Source organism: Sylvia atricapilla, chromosome 3 (assembly GCF_009819655.1).
Source record: "Sylvia atricapilla isolate bSylAtr1 chromosome 3, bSylAtr1.pri, whole genome shotgun sequence".
NCBI lineage: Eukaryota > Metazoa > Chordata > Aves > Passeriformes > Sylviidae > Sylvia > Sylvia atricapilla.
In genome coordinates, this window is record NC_089142.1 from 10861851 (window position 1) to 10884125 (window position 22275).

The 22275-nt window shown below is 42.2% G+C and overlaps 1 protein-coding gene across 1 annotated transcript; it reads right to left on the minus strand.

Annotated features, from left to right (window-relative positions):
* Positions 1-248: 248 nt before the first annotated feature.
* Positions 249-20370, minus strand: KCNS3 (potassium voltage-gated channel modifier subfamily S member 3). Its single transcript, XM_066314758.1, has 2 exons — positions 20312-20370; positions 249-2037 (listed from the first exon to the last, which is right to left on the minus strand). Exon 2 carries the CDS (start codon positions 1986-1988, stop codon positions 507-509), a length of 1482 nt encoding a protein of 493 aa, XP_066170855.1. The 5' UTR covers positions 1989-2037; positions 20312-20370; the 3' UTR covers positions 249-506.
* Between the last annotated feature and the right edge of the window lie 1905 nt (positions 20371-22275).

The window sequence follows — 22275 nt, forward strand, 5'->3', positions numbered from 1 at the left end:
ATAAATGTGTTAGTGAGCACAGTTTTATGTGTACACCATTCCTTCATTTATCTAACGTATTTGCAGGTAAAAACTTCACTAACTTGTGCAATAATTCTTACATGTTTGCAATACATCTCTACCTGAAGAGCAGCAAATTATAAAAGCAAAGTCTGTGTAAGATATGAGACTGCTGCAGGGATATGAGGGGAAAATACAATGAACAAATCAAACAACAATATTCACAAAACCAAAAGAACCCCCATTTAAAACTCCTTTCCCAACTTTTTGTCCCCAAAAATGCATAACATTGGATGTGTAAAAACTAAACCACTATATGAGGCATATTTTAAAGCCTCATACAAACAATGAAGCTTTTATGGCATCCTTAGAGCAAAGAATGTCCAAATATGGCTGAGAGTTAAGTACCCTGAGAATCAACTGCTCTTAATGAATTCACTGAAGGTTGTCGGTCCACATTTACCAAGATTCAGAAGAGAAATAAAGAGAAGTAAATGTGATTCAACTCATTTTCCTCTACCATTCTCTAAAGATACTGTGTTATAAACATCCTCCATATCTTGGATACTGGAGGCATCTGTTGAATCTTGGTCACTGACTACAATTCCTACTGAAGAAAGGCTAGAAATGAAGGAGTGCATCTTTTTTGCATAAATATCCCTAATGTTAAAATAGGGTAGGTCATTGCTTTTCTCTTTGCGATCGTTGTTGCACTGGTCTCTGTCAATAGCTTTTTGCTTTTGGTAGTACTTAGAAAACTTATTGAAAATAATGGTGATTGGAAGTGCTACCACCAGTATCCCACAGATAATGCAGAGGGTGCCGAGCAGCTTCCCAGCAAGTGTGACTGGGTAAGTGTCCCCATAACCAACAGTGGTCATGCTGATGGTTGCCCACCACCAGCAAATGGGGATGCTCTGCAGTTCTGATGAGTCATCATCTTTCTCCACGGAATAGACAAGCACTGAAAAAATAGAAATCCCAACTGACAAAAACAAAAGCAGGAGTCCAACTTCTTGATAGCTGTGTCTCAAAGTGGCGCCCAAAGAGCGCAGTCCTACAGAGTGCCTGGCCAGTTTCAGGATGCGGAATATCCTCATCAGCCGCAGGATCTGAACCACTTTCCCCATGTTCTCAATGTCTTCACTTTCTTCTTCCTTCGTGTCCACAGCCAATGTGGCATAAAATGGGATAATAGAGACAAAATCAATGATGTTCAGTGGTTTTTTCCAGAACTTCTTTTGACTTGGTGCAGTGAAGAGCCTGATCACTAGCTCAGCAGTAAACCAGATGATACACGTAATCTCCACAGCTTCCAGCACAGGGTCTCCAATCTCCCTGTCATTGGCATCCAGCCTTTGAAATTCTGGCATGCTATGAATGCACATGGCCACAATTGATGCCAGAACAACACTCAGGGACGACACGGCAATTAACTTAGCAGACAAGCAGTATGCAGGATTTTCCATTCTGACCCAGATCTTCTTTCTTATTTCACCAAAACACAGATTATCAAACTTTTCTAGCTCTTTATCGAATATGGATGACTCTTCATCGGAGGAGTCCATACTGTCATTGCTCTTCTGATCCCAGTCTTTATCAGGACCTTCTTCTTTCCGTTCCTGGTACCGATTGCTGCAGCAGGAATCAATGAACAGTTCATTTATCCCCCAGTACTCTATTTCCTGGCAGAAGGAAAAGACACAAAGTTCTTCCATAACATGGAGTTTGCCCGTATAGTAAAAATTCAGAACATATCGGAACAAGGAAGGGTTCCTGTCAAAGTAATATTCCTTGTCTGCCACACTATAATCATCACACAGTTCTAGAATAGCCTCTTCTGAATGGCATTTGAGAAGTTTTCCGAGTCTGGTATGGGGAAATCGGAGCAAGGTGCTTTGATCCACCGACTGCTTAAAGCCACCCACATTCAAATTGATAAGTTCTGCATCTTTACCAGGTCTGCGGAAAAATTCACCATAAACCATTTTGGACAGATGAGTTCCTCTGCTGTTGCCCAATGAGATTACATAGAACCTGAAAAGAACATAAGATATTGTTAGAGCATTTAATTCAGTTTTGCTCTTGTGACACATTCTTTCATCCATCTCTGATTATTGTGAAATGCTGTAACAAAACAAGCAAAAATAGAAATTACATTATAAATACCCTTATTCAGCATTTCACAGGTAGTTTTAAATTACTTGGTTCACAACTTCAGAAAATTTGAAAGCAGTAGGTTCTGGTTTAGGTCTCGTTTTTTACCAGGGTGAAAGAAGGCTGCCAAATTCCTCTGCAAATCAGTCTCTGTTTTACTATCACACTGAAATTAACAGTCATGAAATCCATGTACTTCAATGACACAAAAATCTTTAAAGAGAAAACTTGTCAATCAATCAAAACATTGAGGATAAAACTTTTGAGCAGGTTTCTCTCAATAACAGTTTCAGCTGAGTTGTATTAATTTATATGATGCTGTAATTTATAATAAACAATATAATTCCAGTGTTAGTTGCTTGAACGTGGACTGCAATTACTTCCGCTGACATTTCAATTCATTTGCTTCTAGGGTAATCCACACAAGAGTGTTCTGTGTTCTTGAAAACTTATCAGAACTGCATTTGAAGTTTTTCAATTCCTGACTTCAGAATGCTGTAGTACATATCTCAGTATCTGCACTCCATCAGGTATTTTTCTACCTGCCTTCCTAGTCACCTCAAGTGTCACAACTCTCTTACAACCTTGGTCAGTTCCCGAAGCAATTCCTATTCTGCGAGAGCACAGCTTCAACCACTACAGCAATGCCGAGAAGTTGGTGTTGAAGTGTCATTTCTGCCAACACAGTTTTCAGAGATGGAACTTCCACAGCAAATTTTCCTCAACAACTAGCTGGACACCTGTGGATGGATATCAGGAAGTTTAAATGCTTCCATATTTACTATAAATTCAGCTGAAACTGAATTCAAATGGAAGTTATAGTTACTAGTGAGTAAGTTAAATTTTACAGAACTGTTTTCATGCTTTCCTTCCAAGGAGAAGTCATTGTGAAGCCAAAACTGGCAGTTTTTACACTTGCCATCAGATTATACGTAACTTCTGATCATGAGGAGAGCAAATGTTTTTGATCACTGACACTTAAATGCTAATTGATGTACACTAAGCTAATTAATTTCAATTTAGTATGAAAATCAATTCATTTAAATGTGACAAAATAGCATCAAAATCCTCCTGTCCAAAGAGATGACACCATATGATGTCATGCTCAGCATGTAGAGCTGGGGGAAGAAGAGGGAAAAGGGGGGTGACAGAGTGATGGTGTTTGTCCCCCCAAGTCACCATCAAATGTGATGCAGCCCTGCCTTCCTGGGGATGGCTGAACACCTGCCTGCCCATTGGAAGGAGTGAATGAATTCCTTGTTTTGCTTCACTTTTGCTTTATCTATTAAATGCTTTTTATCTCAACTCTCAAGTTTTCTCATTTTAGCTCTCTGGTTCCCTGCCCCAACCCACAGGGAGTGGCTGAGCATGGGGCTGAGCTGCCAGCTGAGATTAAATCACAATAACATAGAAATGATTTTGCATCTTTAGATTTAGTTTGAAGGCAGGTATTTGCTAGTTAATAGAGTGGTTGTAAGACACATTTGCTCCAGGCATTTCCCAAGGCTTCAGTTTGCAGGAATCATTAAGACGTAAAATAAGACATTGATCTCTCCTCATAGAGGAAGGGCAGCAAGACTCATCTGATAAACATCACCACACTTCACTCACGATCTAGAGCCAAGCTCTGTTTTATAGCATTATAAATTTTAAAAAAAGCCATAAATCTGGTCTGGGGTGACTGGAAGTCAAAGTATATTCAGACCCCAAAAAACCTCTAGTTATTGATTCATTTTAGTCAATAAAATCTCCACTTCTAGCAATTCATTAACATGAGAACACTGGCAGTGTAAGTGAGCACTATAAAAACCAGGCAAGACCTCAGATCACAGAGTCACAGAACAATAGAATGGTGCCTTAAAGATCATCTCATTCCCACCCTCTCTGACAGGGCCAGGGACACCTTCCACTAGACCAGGTTGCTCAGAGGCCCATCCAACCAGTCTTGAACAGTTATGGATGAAGTGGGATGAGACATCCACAGCTTCTCTGGGCAACCTGTGCCAGTGGCTCACCAAGCCCACAGTAAAGAACTCCTTCCTAATATCCAATCTAAATCTACCCTCCTTCAGCTTAAAGCCATTACCCTCCTGTCTGGGGGCACTTCTGACCATGACAAATAATGACAAATACAAAGCAAGTTTTACTCAGAAATAACTAAAGCAAGAACTTAGTGCTCAGCAAATTCTTAGTACACTAGACTGACTTACTGTTGAGACAGCAATGTAAAACCATATTGATTATGCAGATGATATTCACAATGGTGCCTCCATGAAATTGCTCTGTATAATAAATTCAGTGAGCAATAATTTACTGCTTTATTTTGAGGGTACTGTAGTCATAATTTGTGCAAGATACAGAGACAAAGTGGATCTTGCTTAGAAAGACCATGGTCCAGAACCTGCTTAATGCATTATTACTATTAAGTGATTTTTAGACTACAGAAAGAATGTACAGGAAAGATTCATGATAATAATGTCAAGAGGAGCTTCACCATCTGAAGAATGTCTTGTTTGACTTGCAGAGACCTTGATTCCTGAGCCACGGACCAGGACACTGTTGTGCCAGTTACCATCAGAACAATTTGTGTCATTTTAACAAGTGGCTCAAGCCACAAGGCAATGACCACAGATGACAACTTCTGTCTCAGCACAACATGCTCTCTACTCAAGGAAACCCTTTACTTGTTGCTAGAGGACACGAAAAGAAGGACACTCACACAGTCAGTGTTAGAGTGAAAAAGAGGAAAGTTTATTTGGGATTTTGACTTATATAGTCTTTGGAGTTTGATCAGGGATTAGAGGATGAGACTGCTACCTCTCCAACCCCACTGGTCAAACTAAATGTCTATCGATTTGTCTTTCCTCTAGGAAAAGGAATGAACAATTTTCAAAACATTACTTTGTTAATGTTACAATGCATGAGAACTCCAGTACGGAAATGTAAACAACAGAAGGCTGAAAAAATCAGGGTGACATTTACTCACACAAGAAACCTTTTTCCTCAAGTGTAAAACCGTGCTCAGGTGTAAATGATGTTTTCCTGGAGCGTGTCATGAACATCCTAACACCGAACTACCAGAAACATTGCAAATCTCAACTTGAGGTGCAACATTAACCTTTTTGATCTTCTTCAAATATAGATAACATAATAAGCTGGTAACCATTCCAAATCACACAATTCTTGCCCTGAAGAGAGTATAAGAGAGCAAATAAACACATACCAGATGTTAGTTACTTGTTTGCTTTAATTGCTTCAGCTGTTTCAAGGAGCTACTGGGTAAGAATTCATATAGAATAGAACATGAAACAAGACACAGAAGAAAGACGCTTACTGGAAGAATGAATATTATTTTCCAAGATAATGAAAAAAAAAAACCCAACAAATAGAAGATCCAAATGTTAAGCTTCAGGGCTAAATAAAAGCCAGTCATAAGGAAAGCTGTGTGAAAAGGATACAAACTTTAGAATAAAAAACAGAATTACAGGATCTAACTCTTCCCACTCCAATTGGGATATGGGCTCTAGCCAGTGCTTCTGCAGTCACACATTGTTGGTGAGGCCACAGGCCCATTGTCTGGCTTGGAAGGGGAGTTGCAAATTTCTGGGCTTTTAGCACGCTGTGAAATCCCTAAAGCTCTCAAAAGGGAGTCACAGAGACAGTTTGCAGATACAGTCCCATTGAGACAGCTTTGCCACAGATGTGTAACACATTCCAAAATGCTTTGGTTTCCAACCTCTTCTGGAACAAACCACTAAGATTTTTAATGATCATGTGGATCCCCATACTACACATTATTTGTTAGCAAAGTTCCTCTTTCTCAGTTATGCTTTGCACAGTATCTACACAAAGTTTCCATTCTCTGCGAGGTCCTACACCACAAGCTTCAATTTTTTTTTTTTTTTTTTGATGTGTTGAATCTTGGAGCACGGTACCACCTTGGCTACTGGTAACTCCAAATTTGGGCAGTTTCACCTTTTGTTAGCATTAATCTGTGATTATCCAGACACAATAGAAAGTTGAACTAGCTTACAGCTGTTGTGCTCTGCTACTTAAAATACTCAAAGAGAGCACATGCCTACGGATTTTCTACCAGTTTCCTTCGTAGCTATGTTGTCATAGCCTCAGCTCCTGCTTCCTGCACAGTTACACTCCATAAACCTCTCAAGATCAAGTTCACATTTTAGCATGGTTTCCTCTAAGTTGAAGGAACTTCAACTCAATAAAAGGGCTTAGTCCTGCTCACAGTGAAGTCGCAAGGGATGTAACACTGACATAACCTGAAATGGCACACAAATTTGGTAACTCAACAAAGTATTTCCAGAGCTCAAAGTCATTTTTTCTTAAGGAATCTGATGATCTTGGTAAATTTCCATTTTAGGGTTTCAAACTCAGGAAATTTAACTGTGAGCAAATTCCCTCTAAAGAACCTTACCTTGGCACTCAGCCATGCCCAAGAACCAGAATTTGTCTCTTAATGATGCAGACAAACACCTGGGCTGTTACTTCTGCTAATTTCCCGACAGTTAAGAGCTTCTACAAATCATCCAAGCTACACACGTGCAGGTTTTGACACCTAAGTACTTCTAAAATGCTGTGGATAACAAACCATAACAACCTTCAGCTCAGGATCAACATTTCACTGATTTTTTAAGTGTTTGAATTTCTCCACTCATTATAGGGCAAATACTTGTCTAATGCACCACCTAGAAGTACTGTCTACATTTTCTGACTCACTGAGCAGAGAAAAACATTTAAATGCATATATAATTTACTTGATCAATCACAATTAGGGATTTGGACTGAAATCCAGTTAGCGTGACCTAAGTTGTTGTCTGTCAGCTGGGCAGTAATAACTGCTTTAGCACACTTAATTAAGTCTGGAAAAAATATGAGGTAATATTACTTGGCACAGCCTCTTTCACTGTGATATAAGCTGCAACATTCAACTTTGCTTTGTAATACTTGACATAGTTAAGTTAATTGTAAAGTCATTCACAGACTATGGAGGCAGAGGTTAACTTCAAAAAGTCATTTAGCACAAATAGCAAGACCATCTGAAGAGACTAGTCTGTGGTTATAGACATTCTGTGAGGCAAAGAGGATAAATTAATCAGCTAAATTATTTTCTCAGCTGTAATTCATTTTTGTATCCCACTGGCAGCATCATCCTTTATCCAAAATATTGTATTAAAATGTCATGAAAATAATAAAATTATGCAGCCACATTTCTTTTTAAATGTATTCAGTACAACCTCCCAGAAGAACTCAGGTAAATAAAGTTTGAATTGAATTATCCAGGCCAAATTTTGTTCTGATGTTACTCGCATGTAAGCCTGCTTGGCTATGTTCACCCCAGCAGCACAATTCTACTGTCATCAGGCTGTTTTAGAAACCGAGCTTGTGCCAAAAGTTTGTGCAACTTTACAATACAATGAAGATCAGAAAGAGATGATCATCATTTGGAAACAACAATAGGTTCAAGAAGCACTGCTGACATTCAAATGTAAAATTATTTAAATATTCGTACCTGTCAAAAAAACGACCTTCAAATATAGGAGTTTAAAAAAAAATCCCTTCCTCCAAAAGACTGATAAGGAAGAAAGGAAGCTCTTATAACTGAGAGTAAAAGAACATAAGCAAGAATAGAAGAACAAGTACCTCCAGCCCGTGGTTCACACCACCCAGCTGAGGCACAGGCTTTTGGGGGTGAATCACCAGTGGCAGGGTCCATCTCTGCCATGACTAGTTAAGCAGCTTATATGAGTAGTGCCATAAGGTGTGTAACTTCCACGGCACTAATACAAAGTAAAATGAATCCTTCCCAAGCAAAATTCTGCCATTTCCATTACGAAGATGCGGGTGAGGACAGAGGATATGCCAAGGGCTGGGTATGAGAAAGGGGCAAGGGAAAATGCACAGCAGCTTCTTTGGGAATGCAGTCTGTGACATGAACTGCTTTCTCATATACTTCTCATATAAAGAACAAGTAGCAACATCTAATAGTTATCAATTATCAGAATAGTTATGAGCCAGTTATCAGAATGTCACCTTGTAAAATGATTAAAGTGGAAAAAAAAAAAAAAAAGTTACTCTCTCTGACTTGAAAAGCCCCTGGAGATAACACATATTATGAGAGTTAACAAGGCTTGCACCTTGCAACGCTCCCAAAGGCTCTGCAATTTATATTCTGTTCATATAAATTAAAAGATCATTATCCACAACTAAGTGGAAGTGACAGATTAAAATGTGCTTGCTTGAAAACCGACCTGTAAATCTCCACCACTTAAGCACAATTAGAATGCTGCAGTTACAATACCTGTTCCACAGACAGCTCAGACAGACAGCTGACCACACTAAGCACTTCCTTGTGTTCTATCATCAATGGCTGAAGTTCACAGAACTATTTGAGAATCAATCAAAGGCATTGTTACAAGCAGGTCAGCGTTGCTGTGGTTTGACGGTAAAATAAGTTGGTTTTCTCCAGATTATTTTGGCAATAATCTTGTTTGACAGGTCATATTAATAGCACCCATCAAGAGCACAGCTTCAAAACATGAAGTACTATCTGAAGTGGACATTGTAACTTGTAGGTCTAGCTACCTCTGTAATGAGGGCAATTTCTACGGATCCCGTCCCCCAAAAAATTAATTTTTGTACCCCATTTTCCACTGAGTTCCCCTTTGTTTCCATTCAAATACTTCTCCAGTGATCACAATCAACATAAAATCCTATTGTTACACTTATTGTGGTAATTTGTGGTATCACTGGTTGTCAAAAATATCTGATACATGATCCCAACACCAGACATTTCCACATAAAAAAAATTATGCAGAATAAAAATATATCAATATACTTCTTAAAAATAATTCTGCCTTCTCCCTTGATCTTTGAATAGTCTAGAATCTACGAAGATTCTTGGTGAAACTAATTCACTTACAGATGTTGTTTGGTTTTGAAAGTTTACCTACCTAAGCAAGGAAAATAATGCAGATACCCAGAAACAGAGAGCAGTGTCCCTGAAGTCACACAGCAGATGAGCTGCCCACAAACAAGTCCACATCCTCATTTCACTACCTCTTTCACAGTCTCCTCAAAAGCTATCACAGACCACTCCAGGTACTGGTACCCCAAGACTTGTGGGCCCAGAAGCAGCAGTCAAATACATTCTGACAGTTCAGCCCTATAGCAGCTAGGTAAAACAACCAACCAACCAAAAAACCCACCATGTTTATCTGGCATAGAAAAACTAAATGGCATTCCTGTATTTACAGTGCAGTTTCAATGTCCATGGCTGTATTGAGGGGCCATGATAGCAGAGGTGAGAAACTGCCCCATCTATCCCACCACAACTCCTCCAGGCCTGACATAAAGGGATGAACAATTAGACATGATCTATTTTCTCTAATGCACAGGTCCATGAACCATTGAAGACTTTATTGAGTTTTTAAGCAGAGTGTTAATGGTTCACAAGCCTCTGCACAGTGGAAAATAATACCCACATAGAGTCATAACTCTTCCATGTTTAGGGAAGGAATGCTGACCTTGGTGCAATTCAGAATATTCTTATCTCTTGTGGAAGGGGTACAGAGTATCAAAATTAAGGTTAACTCATTGCCAAGAGGACTGATCTGATAATCAAAATCTTATACTTGTTTGTCCATCCTACATCTTCTGACTGCAAAGTAAAACTAATTATCCTCATTTCTCACTTTGGAGTCTGAGGAACTGCCCTCCTACACCTACCACAGATGGCAGAGCTGCTGATCATTTCTGATCCCAGATTCTCTCTTCCCACTCCTAATTTCTTTACTTTTTTAATTTTTTTTTTCATTTTTGGAAGCAAGGTAATGTTTTTAAAGGACACAAAATCCAACCACAAGCCAGTTTCACTGGGTGAAAAAGTTGTTCTGAACAATCTAAAATCTATGCACCACATAAAGTAGGACTTTCCCTCCTCAAACTGGGAGGAGACACGAACATAAATACCAGGATTATGTTTTAACACATTACAGCAGAAAAAACGTAAGGAGACCTGAAAACAGTCCTGCCTGTGCTACCTGTAGTACTTGCACTAGCAGCAGCCACAGGAGTAGTAGAGCTAAAAGGGCAATTCAGCTGCAAAGCACAGGGCTAAAACCACTCATCTGGCTACACATAACTTTTGAATCCATTATAGCTTTATCCTGCAAAGTCCTGGCTTTGGGATAAGCTGCTTGAATAAAAATTCTCCCTCCACAATTCTGGGTGTACTTCAGCCCATTTTTTGGAGTTTTTAAGATGTATTTAGAAATAACATGCTTACATTAGTAAAATACCATTGAATACAGAAAGCAGGCTTAGAATGGACTTTGAGGACATAATTCAGCTTCTCCCCCTCCTCAAGGCAGGATCAGCCACTTCGAGACAAACTCTGGCAGATGTTTATTTAATGTCCTGTGATAAAGCCTCTCCAGAGAGGTTGTGGAATCTGGTCCAGTGCTTGAATGCCCTTGTTCTCTCAAAATTATTTTCCTATCTACTTAAGCACACTGTGCTGCAGTCCAGGCCCATGGATGTGTACATGGACAGCAGATTTGGAATGGGATGCAGTCATTGAGGATGGACAGCAGAAACAGACTATCTACGAATTTTCCACAAGTCAGTTCCTTCCTTTGCTATATATTTAATTTTACTTGGCAGTCTGAGTAGATGAATTTACATCATATTTATTTTTTTATGTTTTGAAAAAATTCTATTAATCTCAGAGATAAACAAAGGTTTTCTTTACCATGGTGAAGTTCTCCAAGATATTCAGAGTCTCTTAGGCAACAAGAACACAACCAATTGTTATTGTGAATATTCTGAGTGAAACCTTCAACTATAAAATCTGTAAAAACACTTGTGTTTGCAGCATGTTAATCTCACTAAAGGAGTCAGTACTGTTCAATATAAATTCTCTTGACCCCAGACAATTCTGAAGCAGAGCTCCAAATCTCACATATAAGTTCTGCAGCCTGCTGTGATCCAACATTCACTTTCAAAGCATCCAAGTAACTTTTATAATGTGCTAGCATGCGTGACTTGAGGGCCCAGGCTAAGGAAGGATATGTGGGGGCAGCTGGAGAAAATACCTACAAGAGATGCACAGTTCAGAGCCACAGTGCCAGCCTTATCCACACTGAGGCCTCCAGAAGCCTCCACTTCTTGGAGCACTCAGATTTTGGTACGTGCTCACTGCTCCTGCGCTGGACATGGCTTAGCTACACCACTCCTCTTGCCTTTCCAGGTATCATCACAAACTAATTTGTGGTAAAAAGATCCTTTGGAAGTCATCTTGTCCCACCCAGAGCCAAAGCTGGTTCAGTTAAAGAAGGGCCAGCTGTTCAGGGCCAGCTGATTTTTTTAACATCTCCAAAATTTCCCAAACTCTCTGGTAACGTGGTCCAGTCAGACTCCTCTTATGGGGAAAATATTTCTCCTAAAGCCTAGTCAGACACTCTTCTGTTCCAGTCTGGGCTCAGTGACTCCTTCTGTGGACCTGCTGGCTACAGCCTTGCTGACAAAGCCCGGGATGCAGCTGGCCCCACTGTGAGGGCACAGTGCTCACAATGCCCACGTCCCTCTCTACAGAGCTGCCTTCCATTCCAACTGCTGCATGGGGCTACTTCATCCCAAATGGAGTTTCTCCAGGGTGCTGACAGCCCTTTGAACAGCATCCCATCAGTCAACCAGTGTATTATTTGTCATATCAGTCCTTAAAAAACAAAGGTGTTTTCCCTGTTTATTTCAGCCTGGCTGTCCCCACCAAGCATTCAGCAGGAAGGACATTTGCCAGAAAATGTGTGAAGCAAGTACTTGACAGGCTATAGAATTGCATCATTGCACCACTGTTCAATTCAATATTCATAGATGCTGAGGCATTGTCATTGCACACAAAAAGGAACAGCCAGCTAGTAAGTTTTTTTCACAAAATAAGTCAGTCCTAACCAGTGCAATTCATTTCAACACCTGTCAGTATTATTACCCATTGTTTTTTTCAATCCCCAGACCTGGCTTTACATACGCAAAGTAATACCACACATTGGCACGATTTGTAAGGTACTGGAGGTGCTATGTGTGTGGGCTGGATTCTGGCTAGCACGTGTGTTTGCACAGCCCGTAACAATACAGCCATTTAATCAACTCTATGCCAGACCTTATAAAATTACTCTGGTGCCATTTTTGCTATTGTCTTCTTATGACAGAAAGTTTGGAACAGATATAAAACCCAACCAGATTAGAAGAAATCTCAGAAGCCAGAATCCAGCCCTTTCTCTCCTTACTTCTCCAGCTTTTTTTTTTACAAATATATATTTCTGATGTTTAAGATGACCCACACAAATGTCCAGAGAGGGAAAAACGAAGGTGTATGGCTGTATAAATCCTAATCCAACAAATTTAGCAGATGTTTTGTGGAAGACATTACAGTACAAGGGATTTCTTAGGATTTTGCCTGGGCTAAACTTTAGCTAGATAAATTCATAAACTCCCACAATGAGCTCCAAGGATTTTGAAGGCACCACACACCAAGAGGTCCAGAGGAAGATCTGAGATCTTAACTACATGTCTTCCAAGAAAGAACTAGAGTTAATTAAGCATAGGCAGTGCACTGGAAGAAATTAAGAGCAATACATATTTGGGTGTTGTTAGTAGTTTCCCTTTACAAGCTGCTGCTTGAAGCAAAGTACCACTGAACATCACTGTAAGCAAAAACTTACTTGGCCTTAAGGGCAGTGCTAATCTACAACTCTCTAGAAGAAAAAGAAGATACTTGAAATTATATATTTTTCTTTCCGTCTACTTTTGAATGAAGTACTTCAGTATGTGCTCAGTAAAACTCTGGAGAGAAAAATGACAACTTCTGCCTCTCACTTCACTCATGAGGTAGTTTTCCCACAGTCCCCAGACTTTGTATCTGAATACATAAAGCCTTGATATCATCTGAAATCTGTAATATTTATCACTAAGAGAAACATGTCTGATTGCCCAAGACCTAAGTCTCAAGACCAGCAGTTTTTAGAAGTGCCAGCTGAGACTCAGTCCAAATTTTTCAGAAACTTGTTTCCAAGTTTTCAGATAGAGTTGAAAACACATCAGCAAAAGGAGTCTTTTCAAGTCACCTTGGATTTCTTACAAGCTAATGAATAAAACCATGCTTGAGTACTGCCTCAAACCAGGGCTTTTGCTCAGCTCCAAGGATAACTGACAGCTTAAGAAGGCTGAAACACATCCCTTGCCTCTAGCAGTTACAGAAGACCTCAGAAAAGATTGGCTCAATGGTCAGGAAATGGATGGAGCATCCCAGAGACCCAGGAATAAGTGCTTTGCCTAGCAGCAAGTGCTTGCAGATTAAGCTTCTCTCACGTTCAAGATTCACAGGTTTCAATGTGAATCCACAATAACCCTTATTTGAGCACCAAACACACTATGAGCTAATTTTTCCTTTGTTTTGTTCTTTTCTGTCATCATAAAAATGAATCAAAGTAAGCGGGAAAAACTTCTCTCTGCCTGGCCTAACATACAGCAAACTGTAAAACAAAATCACAACTCCCTGAAAAGCGCAGTTTATGATGAGAACATAAACACCATTACTGTTTCCAGACTAATAGCACCGAGCTAAAATATCACCAGCAACTCATTCTAGCCCCCTTGTCCAGCTCAAGTTTTTACCAGTTTTAAGGGTGAATTACGTTGGAGTCCAGGGCACAGGGAAAACTCCTCAAATTGCCCTGGGGGCTCCGAGATCCTTGCTGGGACCCCAGGAAAGCATTGCCTTGGACCTCAGTCCATGGGAAAAACTGCCAACACTTATGGATGAAATGAAAACAACAGAAATTTAAATTAGATAGTAGTTTAGTTTGTCACAAGGTGAAAATTTGTAGTTTTGGGTTTTTAGAATGGAAGTAGGTAAGAGCAAGAAGGAGAATTTTGGGTGGTGTCTTAAGTTCCTCTTCTTCGACTCCATCTTCTGCTGTGGCAGTGGCACAAAGACATTGGTAGAATGTAGGTGATGCAGAAAATTGTGTGTCTAGAATTGGTAGTAATTATTGGTACAAAACTGTAAATATAATACATTTTAAGAGTTAATTGGATTAGAAACCTTTAAAAGGTCCTGAACACCAGGTCTCATGCTCTTGGCAGCAGTGTTTTCCAGCACGCTAAGCCTGGTGTAGGGTGGCACATGGACTTTAAGATAAGAAAATGAATAAACATCTTTTAAGACCAAAGCTGCAAGTTCCACCCATCTTTTAAACGCTGGCACAGGACTTTGAAAGGAAAAAAAAATCCTAATTAGGGGGATCTTGGACTCGAAATACAAGAGAATTAGAAGAGCAGTATTGATCTATGTTGGCTGCCCTTTTCAGAGCAAACATTGCACTGGACAGGAAGACACACAGATCTTCTTAGCTTAAGAAGACTATACAAGGCAGCATCATTTTCAGCAGCTTATTCAAGAGAAAAGGTGTCTGCACCTAAAATGTCATGCTGCAACCATCATTCAATGCTTGTCACTAGATACAGCTAAACCATGGAAGACTGATCTACATTTGTGCTGCAGTAATGAGTGAGCTGTTCTTGAAATGAAAACCTAACTTATGACTCTATTTGCTCTCCTCTCAACAGGCAATAAATGGAGTTCATAAAATGACAAAGCGGCTTTGGAATCATAATCTAATTAAATCAGAGCAGTAACCAATTGAAATAACTGAAGAATTTTATACATATATATAAGATAAAGCTTTCAAGAACAAGGACTCTTCTTTGGAACACACCCAGTCTTCCACTACCCCTGTTTTAAACATACTTATTGACAACAATTGTCCACAAAACTAATATTGTAGATTTATAAATGCAGCTCACAAACTATGAGGTTAATTCTTCTCTCACTAAAGTCAGGAATGAACACCTCTTTGCTCCCTGTAACATACACCACCATGGTATCAAAAAGGTTTTAGAGCTGAAGCCTCCACAGCAGGTAACACCTCTAGAAGCAGCAACAGCTCTTGTCTGCTGAAGGAGAGGAGTTAGAAGAGAAGGGAGTGGCACAGCAGAGCAATTAGAAGTTTATGATCCAATTTTTATTAAACTACCCAGGCTGTTGTAACTCCTCCATGCAAAACAAAGATTTTTCTGCTTATCTGCCTCCCACAGGTTACCTGCCTGTACTTACATGAACATCAACAGTCAATGTGTTAGGCTTGAAGAACAAAAAACAGGGAAATACAAAATTCTAAATGGGGTACAAAATTGCCAACACTAAGTTTTACAAGATTGAAGTACAAGATAGTTTTTGTCCATAAACCTCACAGCACTTTATTAATTGCAGTGAGGCAGATACCTTGAGCTCCATGCTTTGGAAGCTGAATCTGAGACTTGAGAGGTGACCTTTTCAATGTCACCTTTGTATGTAGCAGGTGAATGTTCTACTTCAACATTCCCAAGTTCATGAAGTCTCTGTCATTTCTTTGAGGAGAAGACTCAAAGAAGACTCAATCCTCTGTACAAGCTGAGCTCTGAGCCTGTCATTAGAGTAGCACTGGGCTTGAATGACTAAATGCTTGGAAGAATTAACCAGTTTTTAAGATATCAGCTAGCATCAAAACTGCTTGTCCAAGCTGATGAACAAAGGACAAAAGTGTAAAAAAGGAAGAAAAAAGTGGAAGAAAAATTCTGCCTCAGATCATAACTAACCTATCCTCCTTAAACCAGCTATACTCCATTTTGTCCATGGGACCTTTGCTGTTATTTACCGGCAGGCTGGTAAGACAAAAAAGTTTCAAAACAAGGGAAAAAAGAAAAGTTAATTTCTTAGCCTTTACCCTAATATAGTCCTGCTCACAGCATACACAGCTCCAGCTGCACAGGTGCACCCTTAGAGCACTAACACAGCACAACACCTCACAGGGCAAGAAGGGACAACTGCATCTCTGGCTGCTGCTGGCAGAGGTGAGGATGGGGCTAGGCTTCCCATCTCCCACTGTCTCCCATGGATTGATTCTGGATTCACAGTCTAGCAGATCTTCCTGCCCAAGATCAACCTTCAAGACATAAACCTATCTGGAGGAGAAGCCAACAGACACCACGCAAGCCAAAGTCAGGCTGCTGTCCGCAGCCAAGGCACATGGCTGCTCTGAACACAAGGGAGTCAGTCTGAAGGGCTGAGCTGTAGTGGCTTCTCCTGGAGCCCCCTCCCAGAAACTCCTCAGCAGCTGTGAGAGCTGGTAAACCAAGACCCCCCACCTCAGTCCCCACTCACCTGTCAGGGATGGGGAGGCAAAATGGGTACAACACTGTAGTGTGAAGGGCAAGAAGATGAGCTGGAGAGTTTGTGCATAAAAGAAAGAACAGAAATTCATGCTATGACTAGTGACATTGGGAATATCCAGCAGACAGACATCACTTACAGAAACAATTTAGAGAGGGCAAAATGAGTGAACCCTTCTACAGCTTTATATGAACATTAACAACACATAGAGACCATCATGTTTACTCCAGACTTACCTGAGCTCCTTGCTGAACAGTGCACAAAAATCAAGGTCTCAGGCTTTACCTGTAACACAACAAATGGCTCCAAATGTGCAGCAAACTAAGCAGAACAAGATCAGTGACCACAATGGGACCTTCTAATACAAATCATAAAGCTCATCTTCTCAGAAGACAGATGTCTCTTGAAAATTATTGTGGAATGAGCTCCCTGAGAAACTAGGGACCAACACAGTCAACACCATCTCCCTCTGCAAGAGAGATAAATATTCTAGAAGTCATCTCCTCCAAAACTGAATGAAAAACAAAAGAAAACAATTACAAGCAACTGTCACACACAGAATGCCCTTGCAAGAAAAACGAGCCAGTTATCCACAAATGACAGATGACAGCAGTTTAACACACTGCTGTTAGGACGTCAGGTACATTATGAATGAGACAAGATGAGCAGAACACATTCAAATAAAATGGAAAGTACAGTATTAAGGAAAGAAGCATCAGTAAAATATGGGAAAAGGAAAAGGACCAGAAGGAAATGAGGTATAAAAAAAGAAAAAATGGTAAAGAATGAGGTAGTACCTTGAAGGAGATGCTCCCCTGGCATTAACTGGTGCACAACCATTATCTGGAAAAGGTCAAGGACAGTTTCTGTCAGCTGAGGATTTGGTCCTCCACACAAAACCAGGCAATGGGAATGACAGCATTCTGCCATTCAAATGACAGGTTTTCTTGGGGTGCCTTCCCCCTCAGAAAGTAAAGAGGCAACACAGGAAGAAAATAAGATGATGCCATAAATTAAAAGGCAAGGCTTAACAGAAATAAAAAAAATAGATGAAGAGCAAGAAATAAAAACAAAGGGATGGGGAAAAGGCAAGATAAAAAATATCCATAGATTAGAGGAATACATTTTATTTATTAATGATCTCTCTTTTATGATGTGTCCTTGGCAGATGTCCCACAAGTGAAAATTTGCAAGGCAGATAATGATGCAAGCATAGAGACTTGAGCCTTGCTTCTAGTCATTAGCCTTGGGCAGATCTTTTTAGTATATGTGCCCCAAGAGTAAGCAAACAAGTTCCTTAAATCAAGAGTCTTTGGACAGGAGACATGCTGCAAACAAATGGGCTAAGACAGGGACTCCAGGAGACAAGACCAAACGTGGTCTCCACCTGTTTTCAAGTAACCGAGCTGAAGGTCAGGTTGCTAATTCCGATATTGCCCAATAGGAAGGGTCTGCCTCTGCCCAATTCACACCAGACCCTGCCTTTCACACACCCTCCTCGTTAAGCAGCATTTATTTCAGCTGACAGCCCGTGGGCTCAGCCTGCCCAGCTGGCAGGAGCAGCGATGCCAACAGCAGGCAGCCCTGGCTGCAGTCTGGAGTGACCCCAGCACCAAGGCAGGACACGTGTCCAGCATCAGCCTGGCCAGGAGCTCAGCCAGAACAAAAAACACACCTCTGGCAGATGCACCAGTGCTGAGTGTGGAAAGCTCAGCTGCCTCCACTCTCCATGCAGCTTTCAGGTGCCTCTGCAGCTCAGCTCAGCTCAGTCACTGCTGAAGCTTGTTTTGCACTGAAGCTGAATGGCCTTGGCACAGAGTGTTAGGAGTTGATTTTATCCTGCCTCTGGCTGTCACTGCACAAGTAAGGAGATGCTGGTGGCTAAACACTGGTTTATCATCTTTTCAGCTTTAAGGTGGTTTTATTCATCTTACCCTTGGAAAGTTGCTAAGTCTTAGAGTGGGTGAGCAAAGAACTGCTTCTCTTTCAGGACCACTCTGTTTCTACAAAGGAATTTTAGTAAAACATCTGACCTCACCTGTCCCAGGAACAATGCTAGGCGTCACACTGCAGTTTCCATCAGCTCGGCTGAAAACTGATCATTGGTTTTCTTCTGCCCACACTCACAAACAGGAAGTTGAAGGGATGCTACAACTTCTGTGGGTTGCCTTATTGCTGAGACAGGTAACAAGACATAGAAGATATTTACAGACAAGGAAGAAGGTCTCTTAAAAAGAGCTTTAATGTCCTCTGCTTCGAATGCATAGAGATGTACTCTTTTTTTTAATTGCAAGACCTACTTAAATCTGTCCAGACTGTACAAAGCAGATCTAACAGACAAGTAAATAACTGTGATTTAGATCTGATATTATTTTTGGACCTTTCCCATACTTTAGTTCCTGAAATTGAAAAAACATCTAATGATACTGTGCCTCTTTTTAAAGATAACTGTTTTGAAGTGTACAGCTAAGAAGCACCCTTCTAAAAGCTAGGTATGACTACTGTAAGTTAAGTTCTTTTATCATTATTTAGCTATCTACCTGTATTTAAATTATTTGCACAATTTTAGAACAGAAAATAATTTTTGTCTACTCACAGTGCTATCTCAGGAGGAATTTAGATACAGAAAACAAAAATTTTCTTTCTTATCAGCCAGTTGTCTTTCATTCACCCAAATGTCTACTGGTTTCAACACTGCTATAATGAGCAGCTTCCCCCCAGTAGTGGATATTAAATACATCTTGCAAAGTAGAAAGATTTTGGGAAATGCTGCAATTGTGACTGAGGAAAGTAAGAATGAGTGGTCCAGGGCATGTCTCTGAAAATGAGATCTGCCTCAGGTATCCCACGTCAGACACCCAGAACATCACTCACACATCCCCTCTGAAACTCCTGGCTCCCGTACAAAAGGTACTCTTGCTCCCTCTGTCCCCTCAGGACGTGAGCCTGAGTGCCTTATGCCATCTATTGGCCTGGACCAGCGACAGGCGCTCGGAGGAGAACTTTAATTCTGGGAAAGCGACCGTGTTAAAAGGAATCTGTCGGTAGATCTGTAAATTCCGCTAATGGAATCAATACACTGCCGCTGCTCAGATCTTGAGGTCTACCTTGCCCAGCAGACACATTGAGTTCAGCTCCCAGAATAACCAGCAGCTGTGCTTTGCATTAGGCAAATGAAAAAGAGTACTGATGCAGAGCGATCTTACAGGCAAGAAAATCCAGAAAATAAGCAGAAAGAATTTTCACTGTCCTGTAGTTGAAGATTTAAAAAGACATTTCTAAAAAGAGAAAGCTCCTTCAAAATTCACTTAGTTCTAAAATCTCGTTAACCATCCCAAACTTAGTTAAGTCGTATTTTAAATCCGACGCGCACAGTTAAGAAACTTCTTACACATTTTCTCAGCCACGGAGGCTACTGTAGCCATTCACGACTGCTTAAATCTAGTTTACTTTTTGACCTAAACGAGTTTCTAAAAGACAAGGCAGAGCTCTGCAATGCGAAAGGACTCAGAGGCATCGCTATTGATCCGCTCCGGCTCAGGCCATTACAAAGCAGCCGCGGAGGGCTCGGCAGGACGCGGCTCCTCCGAGGGCTGGAGCGGAGGAGCCCCGCTCGGAGCCGCCTCCCCGCGGGGAGCGCACAGCGCCTGCACGTCCCGAGCCGGACGGTTCGGGCCAGGACCGAGCCGGGACAGCCAAGCCCACCGAGGCTCCCCCTGCCCCAGGTGGCATCCCGTGCACCCCTCTTCCTCCTCCTCCGAGGGTTTGCCCCGCAAAACGCAAGGGGAAGAGCCCGCAGCCCCGGCACCGCGCCGCACTCCGCGCTGTCCCCTCCGAGCCGCGCAGCCGCTCCCGCGGAGCTCCTACCTGGAGCCGCCGCCGGCCGCCCCGCCGCGCTCCGCCCGGCTCCGCGGGGCCGCCCGCGGTGGGAGGGGAACGCAGGCGGCGGCAGGCGGGCTCAGGCGAGTCCCCTCCCCGGCCCCGGGCATCCCCCGGCCCCGCGTCCCGCTCCCGTCCCGGCGCGCAGTGGCCGGGCACTGCCTGCGCCCTGGGCATCCCGCAGCGCCCTCGGGGGCCCCGCTGCGCTGCCGGGGGTTCCGCACCGTGCCAGAGCCGTGTCGCCTTGCCTCCGGGGGGGTCCCGGTGCGCTCATGCCCGGGCGGCCGGTGTTCCCCAGAAGTGCCGCTCCACGCCCCGGGGATCCTGCTCCGTGGCTGCAGGGGGTCCCACCGCCCCTTAAGGCTCCCTCTTCTCTCCCGGAGCGCTCGCCCCGCGCCCGGAGAGGTCCCGCTCAGTTCCCTCGGGGGGTCCCGCACCCACCCGCATCCCGCGCCCGGAGCACGCGTGGGGACCTGGCTGCGCCGCTGCCTCCCGTAGCCACGTACCAGGCAGCCCCGGGCACTTCCCCGCTGTCCCGCGGCCCGGGGAAGGCGCGGGAGGCGGCGGCCCGTGCGGAGGGGCGATGCTGCCGAGGCGGAGCGGGCTGGGCCGGCCGCCTCCCGGCCGGGCTGCAGCAGCGCCGCGGAGCGAGAGGCGCCCGTGCCGCCCGTGCCCGCGCTCTGGGCTGCGGGGCGCTCCCCGGCCCGCTTTTGTGCGCGCTGTCAGCGCCCAGGGATTGATCTGCCATCGATTCCCAGCGCCGCTCTGCTGAAGTGGCACATCGGCGGCTTAGTTATCTGGCGGTACAGCCCGAGATGCGGAGTGTCCCCCGCACGCTGCAGAGAGAAAGAATTTGTTTTCCGTGCGCCAGAGTAGTTGTCTGCTTGTGTTGAGGGCTCGGTTCTGCCCGAGTTAAAGTCAGAGGGCAATGGGAAGCCACGCCAACTCCCAGAGTAAAGCACAGCTGCGACAGCGTCCCTCGATTAAACATTTTGCCTGTTTCAGTGGTGTCGTTTTGAAAATTGTCGAGAATGAACGGGGATGTTTATTCCTTCATTACAAATTTTGACACAATGTAATTTCTGCATTTTTGCCAAACTTTTAAAAACTTTTCACTAAGAAAAAGTACTCTCAAACATCACCATCATCATAACTAACTGCAGGATTAGGGGAAGAATCTATTTTGTTACTATTTCTGCCAATCAATTTTACCTTGAAAAAAATCTTGCACAAATATTGCATAAAATTCTCCTTTGTCTTCAGGGGAGATTTATTTGTGATGGGTGAGCTTAGAATTAATTACATATTTTAAGGAGAAGATGTCAACTACATTTTTTTTAGAGACAACACAAATACTATGCTGCTGTGTTCTGGTTGTGGTTATAATTTTTTTAGTCTTGTATGAGTCCTCACTTATGAAGACTGAGGAGAGGGGGGATCCTAAGAGAATATATTTCTCTCTGATTGTGTTTACTGTTATTCCCTTAAGATACTATTGCTGTGCAGAGAAGATTAATTTTATTTCGTGTTGTGGTGTATAATAGCGTTAATAAATTAAATTTTTATCACATTTCTCTTTCATTAATCACAGACGTTTTAATCACTGCAGAATATATCTTGTTATTTCATCTTGATATTACATCAACCCTTCAATGTTGTGCACAGCAATATGCATTTATGCTACACATCTTTTTCAAAACCCAAAATTAACCAGGAGTACAGAATGACATTTAGTTGCAGAAAGTTTGTGGGAAAGCCATGCCCTGAGTGCAAAGTGAGTTCCTCAGAACAGTACAAATACAAGAATGTGAACAGAATACTTCCTGAAGATGAATGAGGTCATCTTAGTGGGTCATTTGGAGATTTCAGCATATAATTTGAAAGATCCTGCAGAAATATTGTTACTGGCTTTTGGAAATGATACTGCAGCACAGCAGCCCATCAGATGGTTA

Coding starts and splice junctions, on each gene's coding strand:
- KCNS3 (XM_066314758.1), bottom strand. CDS start 1,988: ATGGTTTATGGTGAATTTTTCCGCAGACCTGGTAAAGATGCAGAACTT.